This window comes from Ascaphus truei, chromosome 14, assembly GCF_040206685.1.
Source record: "Ascaphus truei isolate aAscTru1 chromosome 14, aAscTru1.hap1, whole genome shotgun sequence".
Taxonomy (NCBI): domain Eukaryota; kingdom Metazoa; phylum Chordata; class Amphibia; order Anura; family Ascaphidae; genus Ascaphus; species Ascaphus truei.
This window is the reverse complement of record NC_134496.1, coordinates 11,118,843-11,144,285: the sequence shown is the minus strand read 5'-3', so window position 1 is coordinate 11,144,285 and position 25,443 is coordinate 11,118,843. Positions and strand designations below refer to the sequence as shown.

The 25,443-nt window shown below is 46.5% G+C and overlaps 1 protein-coding gene across 2 annotated transcripts in view; it reads left to right on the top strand.

Annotated features, from left to right (window-relative positions):
- The window catches only part of SERPINE2 (serpin family E member 2), a 54,731-nt gene that overhangs the window by 8,301 nt on the left and 20,987 nt on the right, over positions 1-25,443 (top strand). The window contains exon 1 of one of the 2 annotated variants that reach the window (XM_075569689.1): positions 7,948-7,971. The exons of the other annotated variant lie outside the window; for it this stretch is intronic. Coding sequence (XP_075425804.1) covers positions 7,949-7,971 — 23 coding nt within the window. The 5' untranslated portion in view covers position 7,948. Of the gene's footprint in view, positions 1-7,947; positions 7,972-25,443 lie in introns of those variants that run through there. 2 annotated transcript variants of the gene reach the window in all.

Below are 25,443 nucleotides of genomic sequence, written 5' to 3'. Positions count from 1 at the left end.
ACCTGCACTGTTAGTGGTTCGTGAGGACTGGAGTTGGGGGCCTCTGCCGTACGTGACGATGAACATCATCAGTGTGACTTTCCCCTCTGCTGTCCTGAAGGGATCCCAGGTCTGCTGTTTGGCCCATTTTTGCTAAGCGGCACCATTTCATAATACAGGAAGTCGCCCAACGGCCCATTCATCTGACTCTGCCATATTTTATTATGCAGCGTTACTGCATGAAACAGCTTTGGTGCCAGAAGACATCTTGCAGCCCATTCCCGTAAGTGCCGCAAGTTGTTTTATGGAGTAGCACTACTTAGTAAATAGTGCCCACTTTTTCTACTGACCTGTCTCACAATGGATCAGTTGAAAGATGGCCGAAAATAGGCCTCGCCGCTTTGTCATTAATCTGAACGTTGCCGAGTACGTGACTGATGCAAAGTTAGTTATAGCTACAGAGGCAAGTGAATAAATGATAATTAATAAAGCCATTTTGGCGGCACTGAAATGGTTTAGAAATCCTAGGTTGCTATGAATGTACTTTTTATGTGATTTGTGATTAGATGCCTTACTCCCAATCCTGGTTTTGATCCAATTTATTAACTTCTAGCCCACCAACAATTTTAAAGAGGCAAACCCTACTAGGGCCAAAGCAAACTAATGTCAGTGACATGTTTAAGGTCTCATCTTGGTGATTAATACCTTTTCTACCCAAATGTGACACCTGTAAGTATTAGTCTTTTGTTTCCCAATTACGCTTAGGATTGGTTTGATTACTTCTGGCTGCTCCCTTGTGTGTGTGTGTGTGTATAGGATAGGTTTGATTACTTCTGGCTGCTCGTGTGTGTGTGTGTGTGTGTGTGTGTGTATGTGTGTGTGTGTGTGTGTATGTGTGTGTGTATAGGATAGGGTTGATTACTTCTGGCTGCTCCCGTGTGTGTGTGTGTGTATAGGAAAGGTTTGATTACTTCTGGCTGCTCCCTTCTGTGTGATGTCATTGTGTGATCAGCAAGAGCTTGTACATCCAGAGTCCCCTCCCCCCACCCCTGTTTTCCCTTATCCTCACCCTGTCCTTATCCGAGAGACAATAAAGATAAGGGTGAAGAAAACACTTGATTGACAAACACTTCCCCACTCAGAGGTTGAATAGCTGTCTGTGAGTAGGGTTACTGGCTCTGCACTTCTTTAACCCAGGCTGTGCTGAAAAGCTGTGTAATGCGGAAGCCATACGCTTATTGGGGTCCATGTTAAAAAGGACAAAGAGTTAGTGACACAATGTGATCATTTGCATGTCATTGCCCAGAATACCTGGCTGCAGCAGACGCACTGTATGCTAGCAGATAATGGGGAAAGACAGGGTTGCAGACCTGGCTGAGACATGGAATTGCACCAAAGTGGTATTTTATTCAAGGAGGCCTCTAAGAAATGGGACTGTCTGGCTGTGTGATTGGGCCATTTAAAGTGTTTGCACATAACTAGGGTGACCAGATGTCCCGGGACAGTCCCGTTTTTTTCATTCCTGTCCCGGTTGCCGGTCTGTCCCAGTTTTTGGCCCTGGTCCCGGTTCTTGTAGCAGGATGCGAGGGGTGCTGCGTGATGCACCGTGTGATGTGGCGGGGGCAACGCACGGGCGGTGAGGAGAAGATGCGGTAGCAGGTGAGGATTTGCAGAATGCCGGGGGGTTGGGCTTTTGGAGAATGCCGTCCGGCCACAGGGGATTGGTAGAAGGATACCGGGGGCGGGTCCTTATAGGAGGCCAGGCCGCAGAAGATTGGTTGGAGGTCGGAGGATGTCGGGCGGGGCTTTGCAGGATGCAGGGCCACAGGGGACTGGTTGGAGTACAGAGCACACAGAGCTGCTTCCTTCTCAGAGCAGGTGTGTGTGTGGGGCTGTGTGTGTGTGTGTGGGGCTCTGTGTGTGTGTGTGTGGGGAGGGGGGGCTCTGTGTGTGTGTGGGGCTCTGTGTGTGTGTGGGGGGCTCTGTGTGTGTGTGTGGGGGGCTGCGTGTGCGTGCGTGTGTGTGTGTGTGTGCGGGGGGGGGGGGCCTCTGTGTGTGTGTGTGGGGGGGGCTCTGTGTGTGTGTGTGTGGGGCTCTGTGTGTGTGTGTGGGGCTCTGTGTGTGTGTTTGTGGCTGTGTGTGTGTGGCTCTGTGTGTGTGTGGGTCTCTGTGTGTGTGTGTGTGTGTGGGGCTCTGTGTGGGGGGCTCTGTGTGTGTGTGTGTGTGGGGGGGGGGCTGTGTGTGTGGCTCTGTGTGGGTCAGTGGGTGTGGGTCAGTGGCGCTGTGGGTCAGTGGCTCTGGGTGTGTGTGGGTCATGACAACGGGACGCATTATGGCGCCGAGGCATCACAAGATGCCCCTTTGGCATGGCAACATGTCACCGCCTGACATCAGTGTCTCGTCATGGCAACGGGGTGCGTCACGTGATGTAAGTTTTTTTAATGTGTCCCGGTTTTTCATTTTGAAAATCTGGTCACCCTACACATAACCCACTTCTGGTGCCTCTTCCATTTTTGTCAACAAGAGGATAACGATTGTGGAGAAGGATTTTCCGGATTACTATATTTCAGTAACCCGATCTAGTCGCTGATGAATGTAACACAATGCAGAGCCAGTCACGCAATAAATACTTAATATACATTTTATGTAAAATCATTAGAAAATAAGAGACATTTGGTGTGATGCCTGTTTTTTTTCTCTGAAATGTCATAACTTTTTGGGGTACTGAACATTAGATTTTGGGGCATGATTGTTGCTACTTTTACTGTCCTGGAACATGATTGTCTATTTCTGTTTCCCCCTGTTTCCTCACCCCCCCCCCCTTTTTGCAGCTCTGCCTGCTAGCCCTTTATTTGGATGTAAGCTTTCCCTGCAGCCATCTCCTAGTGCAGGGGGGAATGGATACATTTAGATACTTCCCAATTCTCCAGCCTGCTAGAAGTTGGTTGCCGTGACAACCCCTTTAATAAGTGGACTTTTCCATACTCCCCTGTCTGTATTCACAGGTAGCTTAGCCCTGTCCCTATTCCTGTGTGACAAACATTACACACTTCCTTTCGTACTACCATTCTTACCTACTCCCTTGCAAAGCAATCCGTGTGCCCGTCCCTTGATACAGGAGCACTTCACACAGAGAAGCCCTCTCTACCCACAGAACAACACCCACAAGAACCTTTCATTTCTGTAACTCCCTCAATAAAGTTAAGAAAAGACAAAAGGACTTGTGCTTTCAAAGGGGGATGAGTTCAGCTATCCGGCCATACTTCTATCTACAGTAGCACAAAAATGAAGGAAGGGAGGGGCACACAGGAGACTTGATTTGAGTTTTGAAAAACTTCAATAAGGTGTTCACAGCATCAGAGCTTTAGTACAGTTTCAGGACTAAAACGTTATCTGTACTAAAGCTCTGATGCTGTGAACACCTTTTATTGAAGTTTTTCAAAACTCAAATCAAGTCTCCTGTGTGCTCCTCCTTTCCTTAATTTTTGTGCCATTATCAGGCCCAGCCTTGAGACGCCGGGACCATTGGGAGGTAAGCACCGGAAGCAGAATTATACCTGCATGTCTTTAACAGTGGTGTGCCATGTACTTCTACGATTGCTCCTATATCTACAGCAGCATATAACCCTGTGGCTACAGAATATTTACTTATTTTTGGACAAGCCATGAAAAACTAGCAGTGCCTCTTAGTTCCTGGGTTGTGTTAATGTTTTCCCCTACCAACACCAACACCTACTTTAAATGGTAATGATAAAGGCGGGGGATCTGCAACAAGGAAACTTACCTTGTTTCCGACGCGTCTCCATGGCAACGCGGCGTCAAATGACGTCACGCGACCCCGGAGCATCATTTGATGCAAGTGTAAGGTAGGAGAGGGGGCACGAGACCGGGGGAGGCATGGCAGGGGGGCGCAGCTTAAAAAGTTTGCGCTCCCCTGATGTAGATCATAAGCCCTTCTCGGCAGCACGTGAGGCAGTCATTGAATTTTGTTTACTTCTGAGCTGTTTACAGCAGAGACCATAATTTTTAGTTCATTAAACTGCAACACATGTTTTGCATCCCCCCCCCTCCCTAAGGTAAACATGCAAATATGCCAATTACTGTAAGACTTCCTATTTGAAGTAACAATCCCCACCCCACCCCGCAGTGTAACGGTTACCATGGTAACCTCAGGCACTAGCTATGTAAAAAAGAAATAAATACAAAATCCTGATTTGTAATACTTGAGAGCACAACCTTGTATTACACTCATTATGCAGATTTAAAATAACGGCTTCACCTGACACAACAGCATAGACCCACTCTGTCCTGTTCATGTGGGTGTTTTATTCCCCTCTCCTCTCGGGGCGCCCCTAATCACAGTGCCCCCACAACAGGAAAGTCAGGGACAGAAGACACAGAGAGATTTTCACAGGCAGCGCACACACCAGGACAGGCACAACCTCCCCCCTTTTACTGCCCATGCTGATTCCTCCTCTGCTGGGCCACACCCCCAGGCTTCTGACACCTCCACCCTGATTGGCTTCTCCTGGGGTATACAGCCAATCAGGATGGAGGAAACTGCCCTGCTTTCTCTCTGCTCTGGCAGAACTGGGAAATTCTGTGGCTCCTTTTGATCCACTCACGGAACCCCAGGGTGCCACGGAACCCCCGGGCAAGGCTGCGGAATTCCAAGGTGCCATGGAACCCCTGAGCAGGCACTGCGGAACCCCAGGGTGCTACAGAACCCCCGGTCAGGCGCTGTGGAACCCCGGGCAAGGCTGCGGAACCCCAGGGTGCTACAGAACCCCCGGGCAGGCACTGCGGAACCCCAAGGTGCCCCGGGCAAGGCTGCGGAACCCCAGGGTGCCACGGAACCCCCGGGCAGGCACTGTGGAACCCCAAGGTGCCACGGAACCCCCAGGCAGGCACTGCGGAACCCCGACTGGGAAACGCTGGGTTAGTTGATTAAATGCTCAGACGGCAGCCTTCAATCCTTGTAATTAAAATAAATAAATAAATAAAATTGGCCTAATAAGTTTCTGTTATACTTTTTTACCTTATGAGCTTTGCAATTTTCAGCTATAATCCCTTCTACCATTAGGCTACGCTTATAATACTTGTGACTGCGACGTGGCGCTGTAGCAAGTACATGCCGTCTGTCGTGGGTGCCCATAGTGGGCTCGACCATGACGGAGCGGTCGCGATCGCCAGCAGTAAAAGGATTTGGACTTTTTCGGCGATCACCGCGTGACGTCAGCGGCACGTGAGCGGTTCAGCCAATGAGGGTGAACCGCTCACGGCCATGCCTCCGCCTCGCCCCCCGGTCACCCTCTGGTCTCCTGCACCAGAGTGCAGGAATCGCTATTGCGACAGCTGACGTCACACGGTCACGTCGCCGTAGCCTTAGGCCAGGCTTTTGCAGCTGCGCCCCCTGCCTTTCCTCCTCCTGCTGCTTGCGCCCCCCCCCTTACCTTGATGTGGCGTCAAATGACACTGCGGGGACGTGTGACGTCAAGTCACGTGACCCGCAGCGTCTTTTGACGCGTGTGATGTCACGTCACATGACCCCGTGGCGTCATTTGACACTGCGTTGCCATGGAGACGAGTGACTCTGGCAGAGTCAAGGTAAGTTTTTAGAGTTGCAAGGGCCTCACGCGATCCCCCGGCATTTAATTTAAATGCCTCAGGGAAGAGCGCGGGGCCTCTGCAACTGCCCGTGCCCCCACCAGACAAATTCAGCACCCCCTGGGGGTCGCGCCCCCCACTTTGTGCACCGCTGCCTTAGGCCTCGGCCAGGCTCCCCGCTGGCGTGCTGAGGCTCAGGGAAAGCGGGTGCTTTCCCTGCGCGCCATCAGGGGGCGGGCCATTGGCGTCACGGAGCTAGTTCGCCCTCATTGGGTGAACCGCTCACGTGACCGGCCCTGCGCGCCGGCAAGCGGGACATTTTCAAATTCCCTAAGAAGCGGAAGCGTAGGCGAGCCGCTACTAAAGCCGCTCTAATTGCGACTGTAGGGGCTCAGTGCTGAGCGGGAGCGCGCGTCAGCGCGCCTCCGCCAGCAAGCAGTAAGCTTGGCTGAGGCCTTAGGCAACACATCAGTATGAGTAGAGTTACATACATAAAATCATCCTAATATGTTGACGCCATTTAAAGGAAGTGTTCACAGCCCCACTGCAGAAAGATCATATATAAAGGATGCAATTGTCCCTCCCATGGGTAAGAAGCCACTTTTGATGTCGGTGGTTAGAACAATTTGGTTTGAATAGTTTATTTTCTTAGAACTGAAGGGTTGTGGGAACACGTTTAATCTTTTCAGTGCCACTGGACCTCCGCCACGTCCGATCACATGACTCAGCCAAAATGCCGGTAAAGGAAATCGCGGGCGCTCCGCTTGCGTTTTGATTTGTGGTCGACTCAATCAACCCCTAGAAAACAAACAAGTGCCCATAATGTACTTCAGGGGTGGCCATCTCCAGTCCTCAAGGGCCGCCAACAGGTCTGGTTTTCAGTATATCCCTACTTCATAACGGCTGAAGCAGGGATATCCTGGAAACCTGACCTGTTGGTGGCCCATTTTCGCACCATTTATGGGTTTTTTTTCCCCCTGTAATGAATCGTGCTGACCCGGAAATGTGTCATTTGTGTTCTGTTCTTTATAACTCCCAGCTTTGCTGACAGGTTGAATCCACGTATGGCAGAACTGTTATTTCATGTAGACCTGCCACTGGGAAAAATATAATTAGCATAATGACACGTTGGCCTCCACTGTACTTGAGATTGAAGTTATCCAAGTAATTTATTGTGACGGAGGTATATAAAAAAAAATGTGTGCAAAGTTTTGGGGTGTTACCCTATATCGGGTGCAGTAATATGATTTGAAGGGGGACACCCCTAAATGTTGCACTATTTGTTTTCTCTTCACCGCTGCCACGATAAATGTCTGAATCACTTGGATAGCTTCAATCCCGATGCAGTGGAGACCAGCGTTTCATTGTTGCACATTGAATGAGGAGGCTGCAGGCATTCCCTCACTCTCCTTTATTGCCCTGGATGAACGAGGATGCTACTTAAAGCTGCAGTTCAGTCAATATCCTGCATGTGTGTTTTTTTTAATAAATCAGTTCTGTAGTAAGAAAAAATACTTTTAGCATTTTCTGTTTTTAAAAAAACAACTTTGAAAGACCAATTTTCTTGTATTCTATTTTAACAGCCATTTGCTAAGGCACTGCCCCTTCATGTCCTGTCACAAGCCCTGGCACACCCCTTTGTCAGCCCTGCCCTCCCTCTAGCACATGTCAGTGCAGGAGTGCTCATGAATATTCATGAGCTTCCACTGACAGACAAGCAGAATATAAACAGATCCCTTCACTAATTATGTCACCAAATTTCGACCTATCAATACATGTAGAACGAATTGACCTGCAGCTATACAGTTCTTTAGGTAATTAGAGATTGCCCACATGAAACTATTGAAGTAAAAAAATAAATTAAAAAAAAAAAAAAAAAAAGATTGAACTGCAGCTTTAATATGAGCGCGCCGACTCATCTGTCATTTACAAATATCACTGGAATATTATTTTTTTCTCTCCATGTAACTGCTTAAAAAATAAAAATAAAATAATATGTACATGAAGAGTATGGGTGCGGTTTTGGGTGCTAAACCCCTTACACAATAGGACAAAGTTCTCTTTAAAAAAAAAAAAAAAAATCAATTTTAGACTAATTTCATTTCAAACCTAATCGCGATTCCTGGAGAGGAAGGGGCGGTGAGATAATCATATGCCTGTACCTCTGATTCCTTATTGCCTGATAACTTCTTATACTCTGTAAGTGAGCACTTGTGAAGTGTTTTTTAATTCATTAAATTGTTACACAGTTCGCGCTTTGGTGTGTTCTTGTCCTCTGCTGTAGTGCACCCTATCCATCCCATCCTGGTCCCCAGACGCCCCTCTACGTGGGACTACTGTTCGTGTACACTTTATGTGTGAAATGCCTTTACTCACTGTCTGCTTGTGAGTATAACCTTTGCAGAATTTCATAGGATTATCATTTTTGTGCTATACAGTACTGTACTATTTTTGTGATCTCTCTTTTACATGTGCATGGTGTCCTGCTCCCTTGTCAGCTCTACCCACTGGGTGGGTGGGAGACAGTGACTGGGTGGGTGGGAGACAGTGACTGGGTGGGTGGGAGACAGTGACTGGGTGGGTGGGAGACAGTGACCTGGGTGGGTGGGAGACAGTGACTGGGTGGGTGACAGTGACTGGGTGGGTGACAGTGACTGGGTGGGAGACAGTGACTGGGCGGGAGACAGTGATGGTGGGAGGGTGTGTGGGAGACAGTGACTGGGTGGGTGGGAGGCAGTGACTGGGTGGGTGGGAGACAGTGACTGGGTGGGAGACAGTGACTGGGTGGGAGACAGTGACTGGGTGGGAGACAGTGACTGGGTGGGAGACAGTGACTGGGTTGGTGGGAGACAGTGACTGGGTGGGTGGGAGACAGTGACTGGGTGGGTGGGAGACAGTGACTGGGTGGGTGACAGTGACTGGGTGGGTGACAGTGACTGGGTGGGAGACAGTGACTGGGCGGGAGACAGTGATGGTGGGAGGGTGTGTGGGAGACAGTGACTGGGTGGGTGGGAGGCAGTGACTGGGTGGGTGGGAGACAGTGACTGGGTGGGAGACAGTGACTGGGTGGGAGACAGTGACTGGGTGGGAGACAGTGACTGGGTGGGAGACAGTGACTGGGTGGGTGGGAGACAGTGACTGGGTGGGTGGGAGACAGTGACTGGGTGGGTGGGAGACAGTGACTGGGTGGGTGGGAGACAGTGACTGGGTGGGTGGGAGACAGTGACTGGGTGGGTGGGAGACAGTGACTGGGTGGGTGGGAGAGAGTGACTGGGTGGGTGGGAGAGTGACTGGGTGGGTGGGAAAGAGTGACTGGGTGGGAGAGAGAGTGACTGGGTGGGAGACAGTGACTGGGTGGGTGGGAGAGAGAGTGACTGGATGGGTGGGAGACAGTGACTGGGTGGGTGGGAGAGAGACTGGGTGGGTGGGAGAGAGTGACTGGGTGGGTGGGAGAGAGTGACTGGGTGGGAGAGTGACTGGGTGGGTGGGTGACAGTGACAGTGGGTGACGGTGACAGTGACAGTGGGTGACGGTGACAGTGACAGTGGGTGACGGTGACAGTGACAGTGGGTGACGGTGACAGTGACAGTGGGTGACGGTGACAGTGACAGTGGGTGACGGTGACTGGGAGACAGTGACTGGGTGGGTAACAGTGACTGGGTGGGTGGGAGGCAGTGACAGTGGGTGACGGTGACTGGGTGGGTGGGAGGCAGTGACAGTGGGTGACAGTGACAGTGGGTGACGGTGACAGTGACAGTGGGTGACGGTGACAGTGGGTGACGGTGACAGTGACAGTGGGTGACGGTGACAGTGGGTGACGGTGACAGTGGGTGACGGTGACGGTGACAGTGGGTGACGGTGACAGTGGGTGACGGTGACGGTGACAGTGGGTGACGGTGACAGTGGGTGACGGTGACAGTGACAGTGGGTGACGGTGACAGTGACAGTGGGTGACGGTGACAGTGACAGTGGGTGACGGTGACAGTGACAGTGGGTGACGGTGACAGTGACAGTGGGTGACGGTGACAGTGGGTGACGGTGACAGTGACAGTGGGTGACGGTGACTGGGAGACAGTGACTGGGTGGGTGACAGTTTCTGGGTGGGTGACGGCGACAGTGACAGTGGGTGACGGCGACAGTGACAGTGGGTGACGGTGACTGGGAGACAGTGACTGGGTGGGTGACAGTTTCTGGGTGGGTGACAGTGGGTGACGGTGACAGTGACAGTGGGTGACGGTGACAGTGACAGTGGGTGACAGTGACAGTGGGTGACGGTGACAGTGACAGTGGGTGACAGTGACAGTGACAGTGGGTGACGGTGACTGTGACAGTGGGTGACAGTGACTGGGTGGGTGACAGTTTCTGGGTGGGTGGGTGGGAGGCAGTGACAGTGGGTGACGGCGACAGTGACAGTGGGTGACGGTGACAGTGACAGTGGGTGACGGTGACAGTGACAGTGGGTGACGGTGACTGGGAGACAGTGACTGGGTGGGTGACAGTTTCTGGGTGGGTGACAGTGGGTGACTGTGACAGTGACAGTGGGTGACGGTGACTGGGAGACAGTGACAGTGGGTGACGTTGACTGGGAGACAGTGACTGGGTGGGTGACAGTGACTGGGTGGGGTGACCTATCTTGACCGGGCGGGTGCAGCTTGCCGCCGGATGCTTCCCCCTCCTGCCCCCGATATCCCTGCGGCAGCTGCCCAGGACGGGAGGTGGGCTTGGGGGAGGGGGCGCGGGAGGTGAGCTCTTGGGCATGGAAGGTGGGCTCGGGGGGGGGGGGCACGGGAGGTGGGCTCGGGAGGCACGCAGGAAGCTGGCCGCGGGGGGGGAGCAGGCCGCAGGAGGAGCAGGTACTTCCCCCTCCATCCCACATTGGGAGTGGGGGGGGGGGGGGGTGAACGGGGCCCTGCTTGCCCTGCGCATGCGCGCCGGGACCGCGGGGGAATCGCCGCCATTTTTCTAAACTTTTTTTATTTTTTCTTTTATTTTTAATTTATTTAAATAACTGACCCACGGGGCCCGGGACGCCAGTGCCCTTTGTCCCCCCCTGTTGGCGGCCCTGGTCTCGACCCACGGGTAGTGCACCCCTGCTCTAACTAGTAGTGAGGTTTTGGCATCTAGAGAGGTGCAAATGTCTTGCTATTTTCATAACTAAAGGTGTTGGCAAAGATTTACATGCAAAACTGGATTCCAAATGGCAAAATGTTTGAATTTTTGCCACGTGTGAATATAAGAATCTATAGAACCTAGAGCTTGATCCAGTCCTGTTTGTAATGTTGAGAAGGAAGCTGATGGTTCTCGCACTGTAACAGGTGGTGCTGGAGTTGCTCAGCCGGCCTGGCTTACTGTGCTTGCACCGTCGGGGGAGTTGAGGGACTGACACCCTTCTCTTTGCATCATATAGCGGAGTGGGCAGTTGGTCACTGGGTAATAGTGAAAGCATGACTAGTACCCTTGCACACTCAGATGTTGAGGCCTGTTCAGAGATCTCAATCCTCCTCACTATCATTGTGTAAAGTCAGTCATACTAATAATCATCGGCTCCATGTTTATTGCTGAAACAAAGAGAACCATATCAAAGAGTCCTCACTTGTGTCTCTGTCCTGCTTCATTCAGTGATCAAAAATGTCCACAAGAAAAAAGTATTAAGTGCGCGCGGTCCCAAAAATCTTGTAATGTCCCAAAGTGTGTATAAAAGTCTCTCTGCAGCTCCTCACTCTCCGGTGATCAGTGGGGCAAACAACCGAATATATATATATACACATAAAGCGGAACGCAAAAAAAGAGAAAAGAAACATACTATTAGTATAAAATTAAAGGCAATTAATATTTATAGTATGCATAAAATGTAGAAGTTACATAAAAATGGGATCACAATGAATCCAAAAATCACAGTGGGAGCTCGAAGGAGGGGTAGAAGGGAGCGTTTGTACCATCACAATGGCAGGGTCCCAAAATGCCAGATATTCCGGTGGATAAGTTGTTCCGGCTCAAAATTCAAACCGCATCACCTCGCGCTCAAACACCATAGGGAAGTAAAAACTCAGCTGCGCGGAGGAACGTAATGACGCTTCCTCTCTACTGCGTGTGACGTCACCTCTACGCGTTTCGCGTCATACGACGCATCGTCAGGAGGTATGATTGACAGCATAGACGTCCAGTTAAAATTCAGGAGGTGTGAACAAAAACACCAATCGGATTCGTTCATTCTCCTAATAACATTATAGGCTACCATACCTATTCAGTGTTAAATCAAACGGAAAAGCATACATAACATCTCATAAAATTACAGATCTTGCAATATACTTATAAGGACAATGATAATGACCCTAGCTAAATTAGACATACATCATATTAATGAATAACTAAACACACAACAAAATGCATAATAATGAATATACACATAAAAACATACCTATATGAATGATATCGGGACACCAAATTGTTATAGAGGGAACAATATTGGATATACACACTAGGGAGTAAATCACCGGGTGGACTCAATGAATTGATTGAGTTGGCCCCATTTTTGAAGTAATATCCTTAACTCCCTCGAAGTGTATATGAATTCATACATGTGTATGTATTCATGTATATAGAAGTGTACATCCATATGTTAGAGTTTTCATTTCCAGCCTTTTTTTCATCATTTTGTATCATATGTATACTTTATTTATATATTTTTTCATTATTTTTTGTTGTCATTCATTGTATTATGTGTATTTATGTATTTTGTATTGTGTTTACTTACACTGTGTGTTGAGTTGTTTAATATCACGATGTTGTCATTGTATATATTTCAGTTAGGGTATCATTCATATAGGTATGTTTTTATGTGTATATTCATTATTATGCATTTTGTTGTGTGTTTAGTTATTCATTAATATGATGTATGTCTAATTTAGCTAGGGTCATTATCATTGTCCTTATAAGTATATTGCAAGATCTGTAATTTTATGAGATGTTATGTATGCTTTTCCGTTTGATTTAACACTGAATAGGTATGGTAGCCTATAATGTTATTAGGAGAAGGAACGAATCCGATTGGTGTTTTTGTTCACACCTCCTGTATTTTAACTGGACGTCTATGCTGTCAATCATACCTCCTGATGAAGCGTCGTATGACGCGAAACGCGTAGAGGTGACATCACACGCAGTAGAGAGGAAGCGTCATTACGTTCCTCCGCGCAGCTGAGTTTTTACTTCCTATGGTGTTTGAGCACGAGGTGATGCGGTTTGAATTTTGAGCCGGAACCACTTATCCACCGGAAAATCTGGCATTTTGGGACCCTGCCATTGTGATGGTACAAACGCTCCCTTCTATCCCTCCTTCGAGCTCCCACAGTGATTTCTGGATTCATTGTGATCCCATTTTTATGTAAGTTCTACATTTTATGCATACTATAAATATTAATTGCCTTTAATTTTATACTAATAGTGTGTTTCTTTTCTCTTTTTTTGCGCTCCGCTTTGTGTATATTCATTCAGTGATGTTCCTCACCTTTTAGATTGAATTTCTTATCCTTTATCATATTTGTACAGATACGCAGTCACATTCGGGATTATTGATGCACTGTGTAACATGGCATTACAACAACCCGTAGCTCCATGCAAACAGTTGCCACTACTTGGCACAGTAGACCCCAGTAGACTTCACCCCCGAGAGATGCATCCTCATCTGCTGAAATGCTTTCCTGTTGATTGCGAACATAGGTTTAAAGCGGGGGTGAGCAACGCCAGTCCTCAGGGGCCACCCACCAACAGGATGTTTTTTCAGGAGATCCCTGCTTCAGCACAGGTGGCTCAGTCGAAGACCTGACCTTTTTGTGGCCCTTGAGGACTGAATTTCCCCTCCCCTGGTTTAAATTAAGGAATACCGGAACCCTTCTAGTACAAGTGCAGCATACCTGGCTACTATTCTTTATTTATGGTTTAGCACAGGGATGCACAAACTTGGCGGTGCAAAATTTCCTGTGGGGAGCGTGCGGCGCTTACAGAGACTCCTCGCTCTTCCCCAAAGCAATTAAATTACATGCCGGGGGAGCACGCAAGGCCTCTGTATATCATTTACCTTGTCTCCGGGGGCTTCTAGTGTCGCCATGGCAATGTAGCGTCAAACGATGCTGCGTGGTCAGATGACGTCATGTTGTCATGGCAATGCGTCGTCATGTGACGTTAGAGAACACCAGAGAAAGGGTGAGGGGGGGGGGGGAGGGGCCAGCAGGCAGGAGGGCGCAGACAAGAATGTTTGTGCACCCCTGGTTTAGGAGGGGGATTGGTGGGTAGACGTGTGTACAAATACTTCACATCAGAGCAGCAAGTATATTTTCATCTCTCTCTCATGGAACCCAGATTGAAACGTAAAGTTTCGCTGATATTTATATTGTAATCATATAAATAATGTCTTGTTAAAACCAATAGATTTTTATGGCCTGTTTAAGGGCTCTAAATGTCCCCCCCCCCCCCTCTGTGATGAAGAACAGAATATATAACATTATTTCCTTTGGGAAGATGTACATTGCTTTGCTATCTAATTAATTAATGGTTAAATTGGGAGTGCTAAGGAAAAATGTTAAACCTGGTGGTGGGTCCTTTCTGATTACTTTCACCTTGTGCGACTCTCAAACCCTTTTGCTTGTTTAAAGGAATATGAATGCCAAAGGTGTCTGCTTGTTCCATGTTCATGGTAGAACCAGTTTCCATCTTTTAAATGTTTTGAAGCTGTGGACAGAGAAATCATTGTCCAGCAGCTGCGTGTCTGATCTGCCTTCCAAAGACACGTCAGATCCACTATTCAGCAAGACCACTCTCTCTTGTAGTTGGCCACATATTGTGCTCTAAGATAGAGGAACTTGATCTAAAATTATTGTTCAACCCAGTGTTTTTCAACCAGGTTTCCTAGGAATCCTTAGGTTCAGGGAGCATCCCTAAAGTGTCCCGCGAGCATCCCTAAAGTGTCCCGCGAGCATCCCTAAAGTGTCCCGCGAGCATCCCTAAAGTGTCCCGCGAGCATCCCTAAAGTGTCCCGCGAGCATCCCTAAAGTGTCCCCTGCAATTTTCAGGTCATTTGAAAATTGTACAATTTTCAAATGACCTAAAAATGTCAGGGAACCCTTGAGGGATGTCTGGAGAACCCAAGGGTTCCTTGGAACCCCTGTTGAAAAACAAGGCCCTATATGTTAATAGAAAGGACACAGATATTTAACTGAATTGTTTCATTGTTTGTTGAGAGACTTTTAACATGCGACTTTTTGAAATAATGATGGGATTTTCCTTCTTAGCAAGAGAAGCCATTGTTTCCAAAGCTGAATTGATGTAGTCCAGTATTTCAATCTCGCAGAAGCCAGCAGGGAATTTCTAGAATTCAGGGAACCGTTAATTTGTCACTGGAGCCAATGAACATCCGGTGTTGCTGACGGCAATAACAATTGTTTATTGGACTTAAATCTTACAGTGAATACTACTTTCTGCTGCACAAAGGCCTTTCTGTGTCTGCTGTTACCGAGTTCAAGGAATGTGCATCACAAATCAGCACGGTGGCAATAGAGAGACGGCCTTTATAATCCTGACTTTCATTTACTTTGGTGATTTTAAGTTTCTGGAAAATGTGTAATATAAATCCTACGTAGTATTCGTTTCTTAAGTGTGACCAGGATTTAAGTCACGGATTTACATTTGGTGCAGGATACGGAGCGCAAATCCTCCCAGGTATATGCAAGAATAAAATAAGGGGGGGGGGGGAAAGAGTGCAAAAAAGCTTTAAAAATATAGAGGTAGAAAAAGCTAAATTCATCGCACTAACATGCAATGCATTAGAATAAGGTGATGAAGAGGTTAAACCTCGTAATGTGGTGGCGGGAGCCTCAGTATGGGATGAGGGTCAGATCCGGTGTAATGTTAGACTTCAGAGCCTCTGCTCATAGAAATAAGAGAGAAATAGACTATAGAACAGAGATGCAATTTACTAACGATTGGAAAAAGTCTTTTTTTTCACCGGAGCTGCACTTCCCCCAATGGTTCTTGTATTGTGACATGTAATATTCTCATTACATTCATTTTTCACATGTCACAGGGTTGGTTGAATAGTACCTTAATTTACAAGGGAAGTTTGCGCTTTAACCTCCTCCACTTTTGTTCATGGATCTACATTTGTTTGATTATTATTTTTTTAAATATAGCTTTTTATATACAGCTCAACCCCGTTATAACGTGATCCGTTACAACGCGAATCCGCTTATAACGCGATGCAAGCGTGGCTCCCAATTTTTGTATTTATGAATACTTTGCAACACGATTATTGGTATCTTAAATACTTTATTGTACAATGCATACAATTGTACAGTATTTCTAACGCGATCCGCTTATAACGCGATGTGATTCTTTGGACTCCAAGCACAGCGTTATAAGGGGGTTATCTGTACTATTCACTTTTTTTCTTTTTTCATTAGTACTTTAGCATTTTAAACGTGTACAATGTACAAACGGTAAAAATAAATCCTACTAGAATAGTAGGAGTTTTGCTTATAGTTTATAGTTTAACAAATGTACAGATGGTGTAGAAACGAACTAAACACCAATAAATGGAAGACACACCTTCTAATTATCTAGAAACAGAGATTTTTGAATTTCAAATTTAACTCATCATAAATATGGTATGCATTGTTTGCCGTGGCTTACATTTTTTAAGCAAATTAAATGAAGTATCTATACCAGGGGTGGGCAAGAAGACTGAGCCACTGATTGAGCCACATGTGCTGAAGCAGGGATATCCTTAAACCCTGACTTGTTGGTGGCCCTTGAGGGCTGGAGTTGACCACCCCTGAACTATACAATGTATTAGTAGACTAAAGACTATATTGAATCTAAATATTCACCGAATTTAATGTAAATTGAGCATTAAAACATTCCCAGGATAAAGAGACTTTTCAGTGACTTTAGGAGATAAACAACTCGGCCAATGAAGCCAATTAATCCCCTGTTACTTTCTTGGGAAATTTTTATTGCGAACATGTTGGTGACGATTAAAAGAACATTTATATCTGTGTGTTGTTACTGTAGTAATGCTTATTTTTTTTTTATTGGCATAATATGATATTGCATCTGAAAAATGAATGGTGGGATTCCAGTATATACCCCACAAAATAACAACCTTTTGTAAACCTTGAACCATCTAATTGGCTATCCTTAACTTCTCTCTCCATGCAATAGCAAACCTTTAGCTTCTGGGTAATATTTCCAAACGGCATTTCTTAGGCCGAGCTCATACACTCCGCTTGCTTGCGAGAGCGCGAGCTCATACACTCCGCTTGCTTGCGAGAGCGCGAGCTCATACACTCCGCTTGCTTGCGAGAGCGCGAGCTCATATACTCCGCTTGCTTGCGAGAGTGCGAGCTCTTGCTGCTGTAGCACAAGCGATCTGTGCTCATCGTGATGGGGGTGTCTGGCTATGATGTCACGGAGCTGGTTTTCTGTAATTGGCTGAACCGCTAACGTGACGCGGCCGCCGCTTTAAAAGACACATTTTGTCTTTTCAAAACGCGGTCGCTCGATCGTGCGCGCACTAGGAGTGGCCTCAAGGGATCCTGCACTTTGTGCTTGCAGGGCCGCCAACAGAAATTGTGGGGCCCGGGACAAACATTTCAATACCGTGTCGGCGGTATTGCCTGCCACGCCCCCCCTCCCCCATTTCACACCTCACGAGCCCCCATCTCTTCCCCCCCCCCTTTCCATGTATGTCTCTCCCTTCCGTCTCACCCTGCCCGCCTCGTATGCATTTCTCTCCCCTGCTTCTCACTCTTATGCTGGGTCCATAAGGGGGGAAGCCGCGCTGAGCCGTGTGGACGCTCCGAGCTGAGCCCCGTCATCCTCAATGAGGATGTCTTTAGAGGGGGCTTCCGCGAGCGTCTGCAGGCCTGCTGAGGCCGTGATGTTGACGCTTCGTGGGCTATTGGCCCAGTGATGGTACTGCCCCGCCTCCCGATCGCGCACGCTGGCTCGTCTGCCAGGCCATGGAATCGCTCCTGACCGAGCAGGCGAGCCTCAGCGTCAGCGCGGAGGAGCGCGGCTAGACCCCTCTATGGCCTCGGCCTTACTCCCTCTTTTCCTCACTCACCCCCTCTCTCCTCTCCCTCCGTCAATTACCCAACGCTCACTCATTCCGTCCTCCCCCCACACAATTCCCCCCACAAGATATACACCAAAAAACTTCCCACCCCCAAATACATACAAAAAAATCCCCAACCCCCAAATATATTCAACCTCCCCCACCAAATGCATACAAAAAACCCCACCTACCCAATTCATATAAAAAAAAACTGTGTGTGTAAAAATACTCCAACACCCTCAATAATATATATATATCAGACTTACCTTGGGGATGATGGTCAGGCCAGTGGCTGTGGGGGGTGGGGGGTGGTGCGCGGCATGCTGATGCTGTGGGGGGGCAATCCTGTAGGGGAGTGGCGGGACGGCCCTGCGCTGTGGAGGGGGGTGGGATGGCCCAAGCCCTGCACGGTTGGTCGTTGCAGCGGGCCCTGCTGCAGGCACCTGTGGCACGTTGCTGCTCCCGCGCGTGCTGGTGTTCTGCGGGGGGGGGGGGGGGTGGATGGGTGCGGCGATGCTGGCCCGATTCTGCGTGGGACGGCCCAGTGTCTGCCGGGTGGGGGGGAGGGGAGGGCTGATGTTGTGGTGGTGCTGGTCCAAAATATGGGAAATGGTGGGGGGGGAGGGGCGGGGCGGCCAGGTGGTGTGATGGTGCCCCATGCTGCGTGTGGAAGGAGGGGTTAGCTCACGGCCCCGTAGCTGCGCAGGGGGGGGGAGGTGGCAGTGCTGCTGGGGGCACGGCGGCTGGTAACAGCAGTTGCCGCCGGCCCCGCTGCAGACATCTGTCTCCCAATGCTGCCGGCGCGCCGGAAGCTTAACCCAACATACTTCCGGCGCTGCCAACAGGGAGATCCGGCGCCGGGAGCAGTGTGTTTTTTTTATTTTTTATTATTAACTGGCGCCTGGCCACGCAGGAGACCCGGGCGGCCGGGCCCCCCTGACCCACGGGGCCCGGGACGCCAGTATCCTTTGTCCCCCCTATTGGCGGCCCTGTGTGCTTGACGCATGCGCACGTGCCATCGCACACAGTATAAGCTCAGCCTTAGGGACCTTCTGTATAGGTGAGTGTTTGCCAATCAACTGTTTTCAGTACCGTAAATTCAGCCGGTCCATATCACAGAGCCAATAAGACAGAGGTGGGAGATATGACCAATGTGCAAGCACATGATATAATTTCAGTGTACAGTAGGTTAACATTTCGGTTTAGATAATTGATTTTAGAATCAAAATGTTTGTTCATTTGAGCTCCCAAGTTCTTTTTTCTTAGTGTGTTTCTCTTCTCTGTGTTTTCACTTTAGGAATGTTTAACCCATGCGTCCAGTTTCGGAGTATTTTGTACATTGGATGTAGTGAACCACATTAGAGAGCTGGCACGTGTATAACTTTTTTGGATTTTGAACTGGTTGTGTGGGGTGCAGATTGTGTCCTCTAGAGATGACATTTGTACATGTTTTGAATCTATTGCAATGATCTATACTGTATACTGTACCTTGTGCTGTTTTGTCTTGATTTCTGAGGGGGTAGTGTTTCTGATTACTAGATTGGATGTTTATATGAAAGCGTATGGGGTATATGGAAATGTATCGGGATGTTATCTTCACAGAGTCTTGGCTATAGTTCTTTGATATATTTTTGGGATTCCGGTGCTTGGTTATATTGTGCTTTGAGTCAATACTTGTGGGGGTCGATTCAAAATCTGTTTGCCTTTGCTCTGTGTGTCTGGACTGGTTGCCGGATCTAGTAAGGTGTTTGTGATGGTCTGTTGGTTTCCTAAAGATGCTTTTTGTTATCAAGGAAGCGTAGGGAGAGTGCTGTGAATGAGTGTCCGTTGTTAAGCTTCCTGTTGGATTTCTATGAGGGAGTTCATACCTTCTGTCCAAATTTGTGAAGATATCATCAATATATTGGAAGTATGCAAGTGGTTTGCTGCTGCCTTGCCCAAATAAATCATCCTCCTAGATGGTCAAATTTTTTGCCACACTGGGGAGTCATCCATGCGCACATGCTAATTGCCATTGTTCGACCGTTTAGTGTTTGCCATTAACTGTGAAGTAGTTGTGTTTTTAGGATGAAATGGATGAGTTTGGCATAGTATTTGGGGTGGATGTCCTATGACTGCTCTTTGGCTTGTAGGACTTTTAAAAAGCTGATATTTCACCAGCATGTGGGATGTTGGTGTAAAATAGTGGGCATTTATTGCAGCTAAGGTGGTATTAGGAAGTAAATGCCCAAAGCTGTGTATTTTTTAGAGGAAGTAATTGATGTCCTGAATGTAGCTGGTTATTTCTGTAACTAAGGTTTTTTTAGTGTGTTTTTTATATTAGTTTTAATATTCCTTTGGTTAGGATATCAATTCCAGATATGGCTTCCTGGATTCACAGATTTGTGTATTTTGGGGAATATATAAAATGATTCTGGTTTGGGGTCTTCGGGAATCGGGCTGTTGATATTCTGAATATCTTTTGGGAAGTATTTGATTGTGTATTGTTCCTTGGGTTATTTTGGGTAATTCTCTTTGTAAATGTAATCTGTTGTTCATTTCTTGGATACTGTCCTGATGCTTTCGAGTAACCACTGCACCTCTGCTGTCTTGATTACAGTAGGTTTAATTATTTTAAGGATTGTATTGCTTCAATTATGTAAAAGTAAAGTATGTACTTGAGGGTATGATATAGGGCAGTAAGAAATCACAACAGTATTTATCATGAGATAATGATGCATATACAGTACAATGTGCTTCAATTGTGTCTCTAACTTGTACGCGGTATTGATGATTTTGAAGTTGAATCTCTGAAAGGTTTATGTAAAGGAGTATAAACTTTGGTCCATTAAATAATATTTTCACTCTGTTTTGAGATTTCTATTCATCTGGATTTAGCAGGTAATTCCTTTTATGGTACACATGGTGTAATCGCGGTGATTACTCTGTTGCTCTAAAGTTCTTTAGTAGAGCTGTTCAGCAGAAGTTGAATTGTATGTGCTGTTTGTAGGGGGCTGCCAGTGCTAGGTTCTTTAGGTATGATGTTGTATTTTGCACTTTGTCTTAATAAATCTACTTTCTAACACATAAGGCAACCAATTGTAGAATAAAGCTTAGCCTTTGTCTGTCGTATGCAAATTAAGAAGGCGCACGAGTAGAGGACACTTTATTCAGTATCCCTGTCTGAGGCAGATTTCAGTTTGAGCTGAATAAAATAAAGCTTACATATTTTCAATTATTATGCAAGCCGGGGCTATGATTCTACCAAATGATTTCTGAAACATACCACCTGAGTCACCCAAAGGCATCTCCCTAAGAGGGACTCCCCAAAATGCTTTCACTGCTCCTGTCCAGTAAGCCAGCGTGGATGGGGTTAACCGCATTAGGAATAGAGGTGCTTTAAAGCCCCGCTCATTAGTCCCTCCCACTGCATGTCTGCTGTGAGGTCCAGGTCTGTGCTATGCTGCTGTATCATTCTACCAAAGGATCTCATGGACATAACATCCAAGTCTCCCCAAAGGCGTTAGCCGTAGGACAGCCAAAGGGTGTTGCCGTTTGCTGCCATTCACTGATGTTTGGTAATGTTACAGCTGCTCTATTGCAATCTGAAACTCACCAGCCCTCTCATCCCCTGTACCCAATGTCTACTTACCCTGCCTATAGATTGTAAGCTCCTTGAAACGGGGCCTCTTCTAACACAACACATTGGCGGCTTATCCTACAGTACCTCTTCTAACACTGTGTTAATCCTGCCTGTAAATGTTACTTATGCCCATAATCGTGTCGCTAACAGTCCATGAAATGGCTACAAACTAAATGTATAACCTTTGTTCCTTTTAATGCAGCCATGTATTATTAGAACTCTGGCTTTTCCTGTCTATATCATGTGTAACAAAATAATTGTATTTAATTGTGGTTGTTCTCAAACTGACTAAGCTATTGCGAGGCCTCCTTTAAGTGGAGGCATGTATTTACTTAAAAAATAAATGACGATGATGCCTCAATAACGGTGAAACAATAGGAAATTAGGTAACATTCTGAGTGGTGTTGGAGCAATAAAGTCTGTACTGTTTCATCACCATACAGAATGTTACCCAATTCTCAGATTCAACTTCAAAATCATCAACACCACAATTAATTTACAGACACCCATTTGGAACACATTGTACTGTACTGATGCAGCGACAAGTATGCGAACACTTGCCTTTGAAAATCTGGGGCAATCTCCCAGTTTGAATGGGACTGCCAGGGACCCCTGCTGTGTTAATTCGATGGGCCATTAGTCTGTCTGCAGAAATGTTGCACCATTACTGGGAGATTGCCCCAGATTTTTCCAGGCAAGTGTTCGGATACTAGTGGCTGCATCGATATATGCACCATTATCATCATAACGATAAATACTGCCGGGATTTCTTACCGCGCAATCCTAATACCCTCCTGTATGTACATTTTTTTTAATTTGAATTTTTTCAACTATATTGCAGCAATACAATGCTAATAAATAAAAATAAACATACTGTAATCATGACAGCAAATATGCAGTTGTTCGAAACCATCAGGACTATATCCAAGAAGTGAAAAACAGATTACACTTACAGTACTCAGAGAATTACCCCCAAACCCTACGGAACAATACACCAAGAAACTACTGTACACAATCAAATCATTTCCAAAAGATATTCAGAATATCAACAGCCCAATTCACAACGACCCCAAACCAGAACCCTACTGTACAGTACTTTATTGCTAATATAACCTAATGCCAATCCCATTTCCTAATTGTTTCACAGTCATTGAGGTTTATTCATAGCCCTAGCGTGCATAAAAGTTGAAAATAGGTTAAAAAAAAAAAATTCTGCTCAAACTGAATCGGACGCTAAGAGAGAGGATAGCAAAGTACTGTACAGTAACATCTCCCAGGCTCATTTCAGAGTGAAAGTAGTTTTTGCTCATAAAATGTTTACATGGTTCATCTAAAACAGAGACTGGGTCATCTGTGATCCAGTCTCTGTCTTTCTGTGCCTTGATTAGCAAGAATTAGAATTCAGCAGCAGTTACAATGTCTTCTTGTTTGAGAATCAGAGCCTTGGGTTTGATTTGGCTGGGTATGGGTAGCCTGTGAAGGGATTGGCACAGTGAAGCAGCAGACTTGGAATGGCTGGTGAGGTAGATGAGCCTTGCCACAGCATTAAGCATGGATTGAAGGATGGACAGTCAGAAGAGGTGGAAACAGACTAGGAGCAAGTTATAGACCATAGTCCAGTCCCTTACATTTTCAGGGATTGCTTGGTGAGGAAAGGGTGTATTTTAGCAATGTCGAAGAGGTGGAAGCTGCAGGAATTGATGAGTTACTGAATGTGTAGTATAAAGGGGAAAACATGACGCCTAGACATCTGGGTTATGGTATTGGGAGGATAGTGGATTGAACTATTCTCAGTGAGGTCAGGCATAGGGTTCGCTTTAGAGGGATGGGGTTAGATCTGATTTGGACATGTTGAGTTTGAGGAAGCGGTGAAGCATACAGGAGGAAATGGCACAAAGCCGGTTAATCTGGGAAGTGGGAATGAGTTCAGAGGACCTGTAGGTTTGGGTGTCACCATAGTGGTAGCGATAACCAAATGACTATTGGTTTGCTCATCTCAATACATATTAGGCACCAAAACCACAGTAATATATCATCACAATGCCATAACCCAGATGTCTAGGTGTCGTCATGTTTCCCCCTTTTTTTTATTTATTGGGACTGTCCTCCAAGTCACAAGTTCTCAATTTTTTTTATTTTTCAGCAGAATTTTTTTTTGTCAGCTTAAATTGATAGGATTCAGGCACCAGAGAACGTGAAGGCCTCTCTAGTCCAGTCGTGAGCTGTGGGGCACATATTGGGAAAAATTAGGAAGCTGCTCTTACAGTAGCTCCTCCGTTAGAGTAAGGAAGAGGAACTTTGTCTAGACTCAAAGTAGTAGAAGCTGTAAAGCTTTGGATCTAATTTTGTTTTAAAGTTCAACATATAGTAACTATATGGTATTTCGGACTAAGGCTACATTTCTAAAGCTACCAATGATGGAGCCTAAGATCAGAACCAACTCTAACACCATTCTAGCCCCGGTCGTTAGTCTGAAATATCTGGGCATATGGCTAAACTCCCATTTAACATTCGGTTGCACATTGATACTCTGACATTCAAAACCTATGCCAAACTCAGTGTATTTTGTAGGAACATCCTGCTGGTCAGAAAGCGCATTGGACAGCAGATGCTAATGCCAATTATAGACTATGGGGACATCATATATGGTACAGCACCCCAAACTCACCTTGGCAAATTAGACACCCTCTACAACTCAATTATGTTTTTGTCCTACAATACACACCATTGCTAAATACTCCAAAAACTAGATTGGTTATCCCTTGAATCCAGACACACACACTACATTTTAGTTGTCTTGCCTTCAAATACTTTCTGGACCAGCTACCGGCCTAACTGAACATGCTCCTCACCCCTACCACATGCAGCACTTATCGCTTGAGATCTGACTCCAAAATACTGTTCATGGTCCCAAGGATCCGGTTGCTACTTCTTCTCTTACTGTGCCCCTCATGACTTGAAAAACCTACCAGAGACTCTCAAATTTGCCACCAGTATTCATTCTTTCAAGATTTCAACTGTTTCACATTTTAATCTGACCTGTAACAGTTAAGTATGCCCCTAACATATATTATCCCTAACTGTCCATGAAATGTCTGTAAATATAATGTACAGTCATGTGAAAAAGAAAGTACACCCTCTTTGAATTCCATGGTTTTACATATCAGGAGATTATAACAATCATCTGTTCCTTAGCAGGTCTTAAAATTAGGTAAATACAACCTCAGATGAACAACAACACATGACATATTACACTGTCATGATTTATTTAACAAAGATAAAGGCAAAATGGAGAAGCCATGTGTGAAGAACTAAGTATATCTTATGATTCAATAACTTGTAGAACCACCGTTAGCAGCAATAACTTGAAGTACTGTAATCGTTTTCTGAATGACTTTTTCAGTCTCTCACATCGTTGTGGAGGAATTTGGGCCCACTCTTCTTTACAATGTTTCAGTTCATTGAGGTTTGCGGGCATTTGTTTATGCACAGCTCTCTTAAGGTCCCACCACAGCATTTCAAACGGGTTGAGGTCTGGACTTTGACTGGGCCATTGCAACACCCTGATTCTTTTTCCTTTTTCAGCCATTCTGTTGTAGATTTGCTGCTGTGCTTGGGATCATTGTCCTGTTGCATGACCCAATTTTGGCCAAGCTTTAGCTGTCAGACAGATGGCCTCACATTTGACTCTAGAATACTTTGGTATACAGAGGAATTCATTGTCGACTCAATGACTGCAAGATTCCCAGGTCCTGTGGCTGCAAAACAAGCCCAAATCATCACCCCTCCGCCACCGTGCTTGACAGTTGCTATGAGGTGTTTGTGCTGATGTGCTGTGTTTGGTTTTCGCCAAACGTGGCGCTGTGCATTATGGCCAAACATCTCCACTTTGGTCTCGTCTGTCCAAAGGACATTGTTTCAGAAGTCTTGTGGTTTGTTCAGATGCAACTTTGCAAACCTAAGCCGTGCTGCCATGTTCTTTTTAGAGAGAAGAGGCGTTCTCCTGGTAACCCTTCACAACAAACCATACTTGTTCAGTCTTTTTCCAATTGTACTGTCATGAACTTTAACATTTAACATGCTAGCTGAGGCCTGAAGAGTCTGAGATGTAACTCTTGGGTATTTTGCA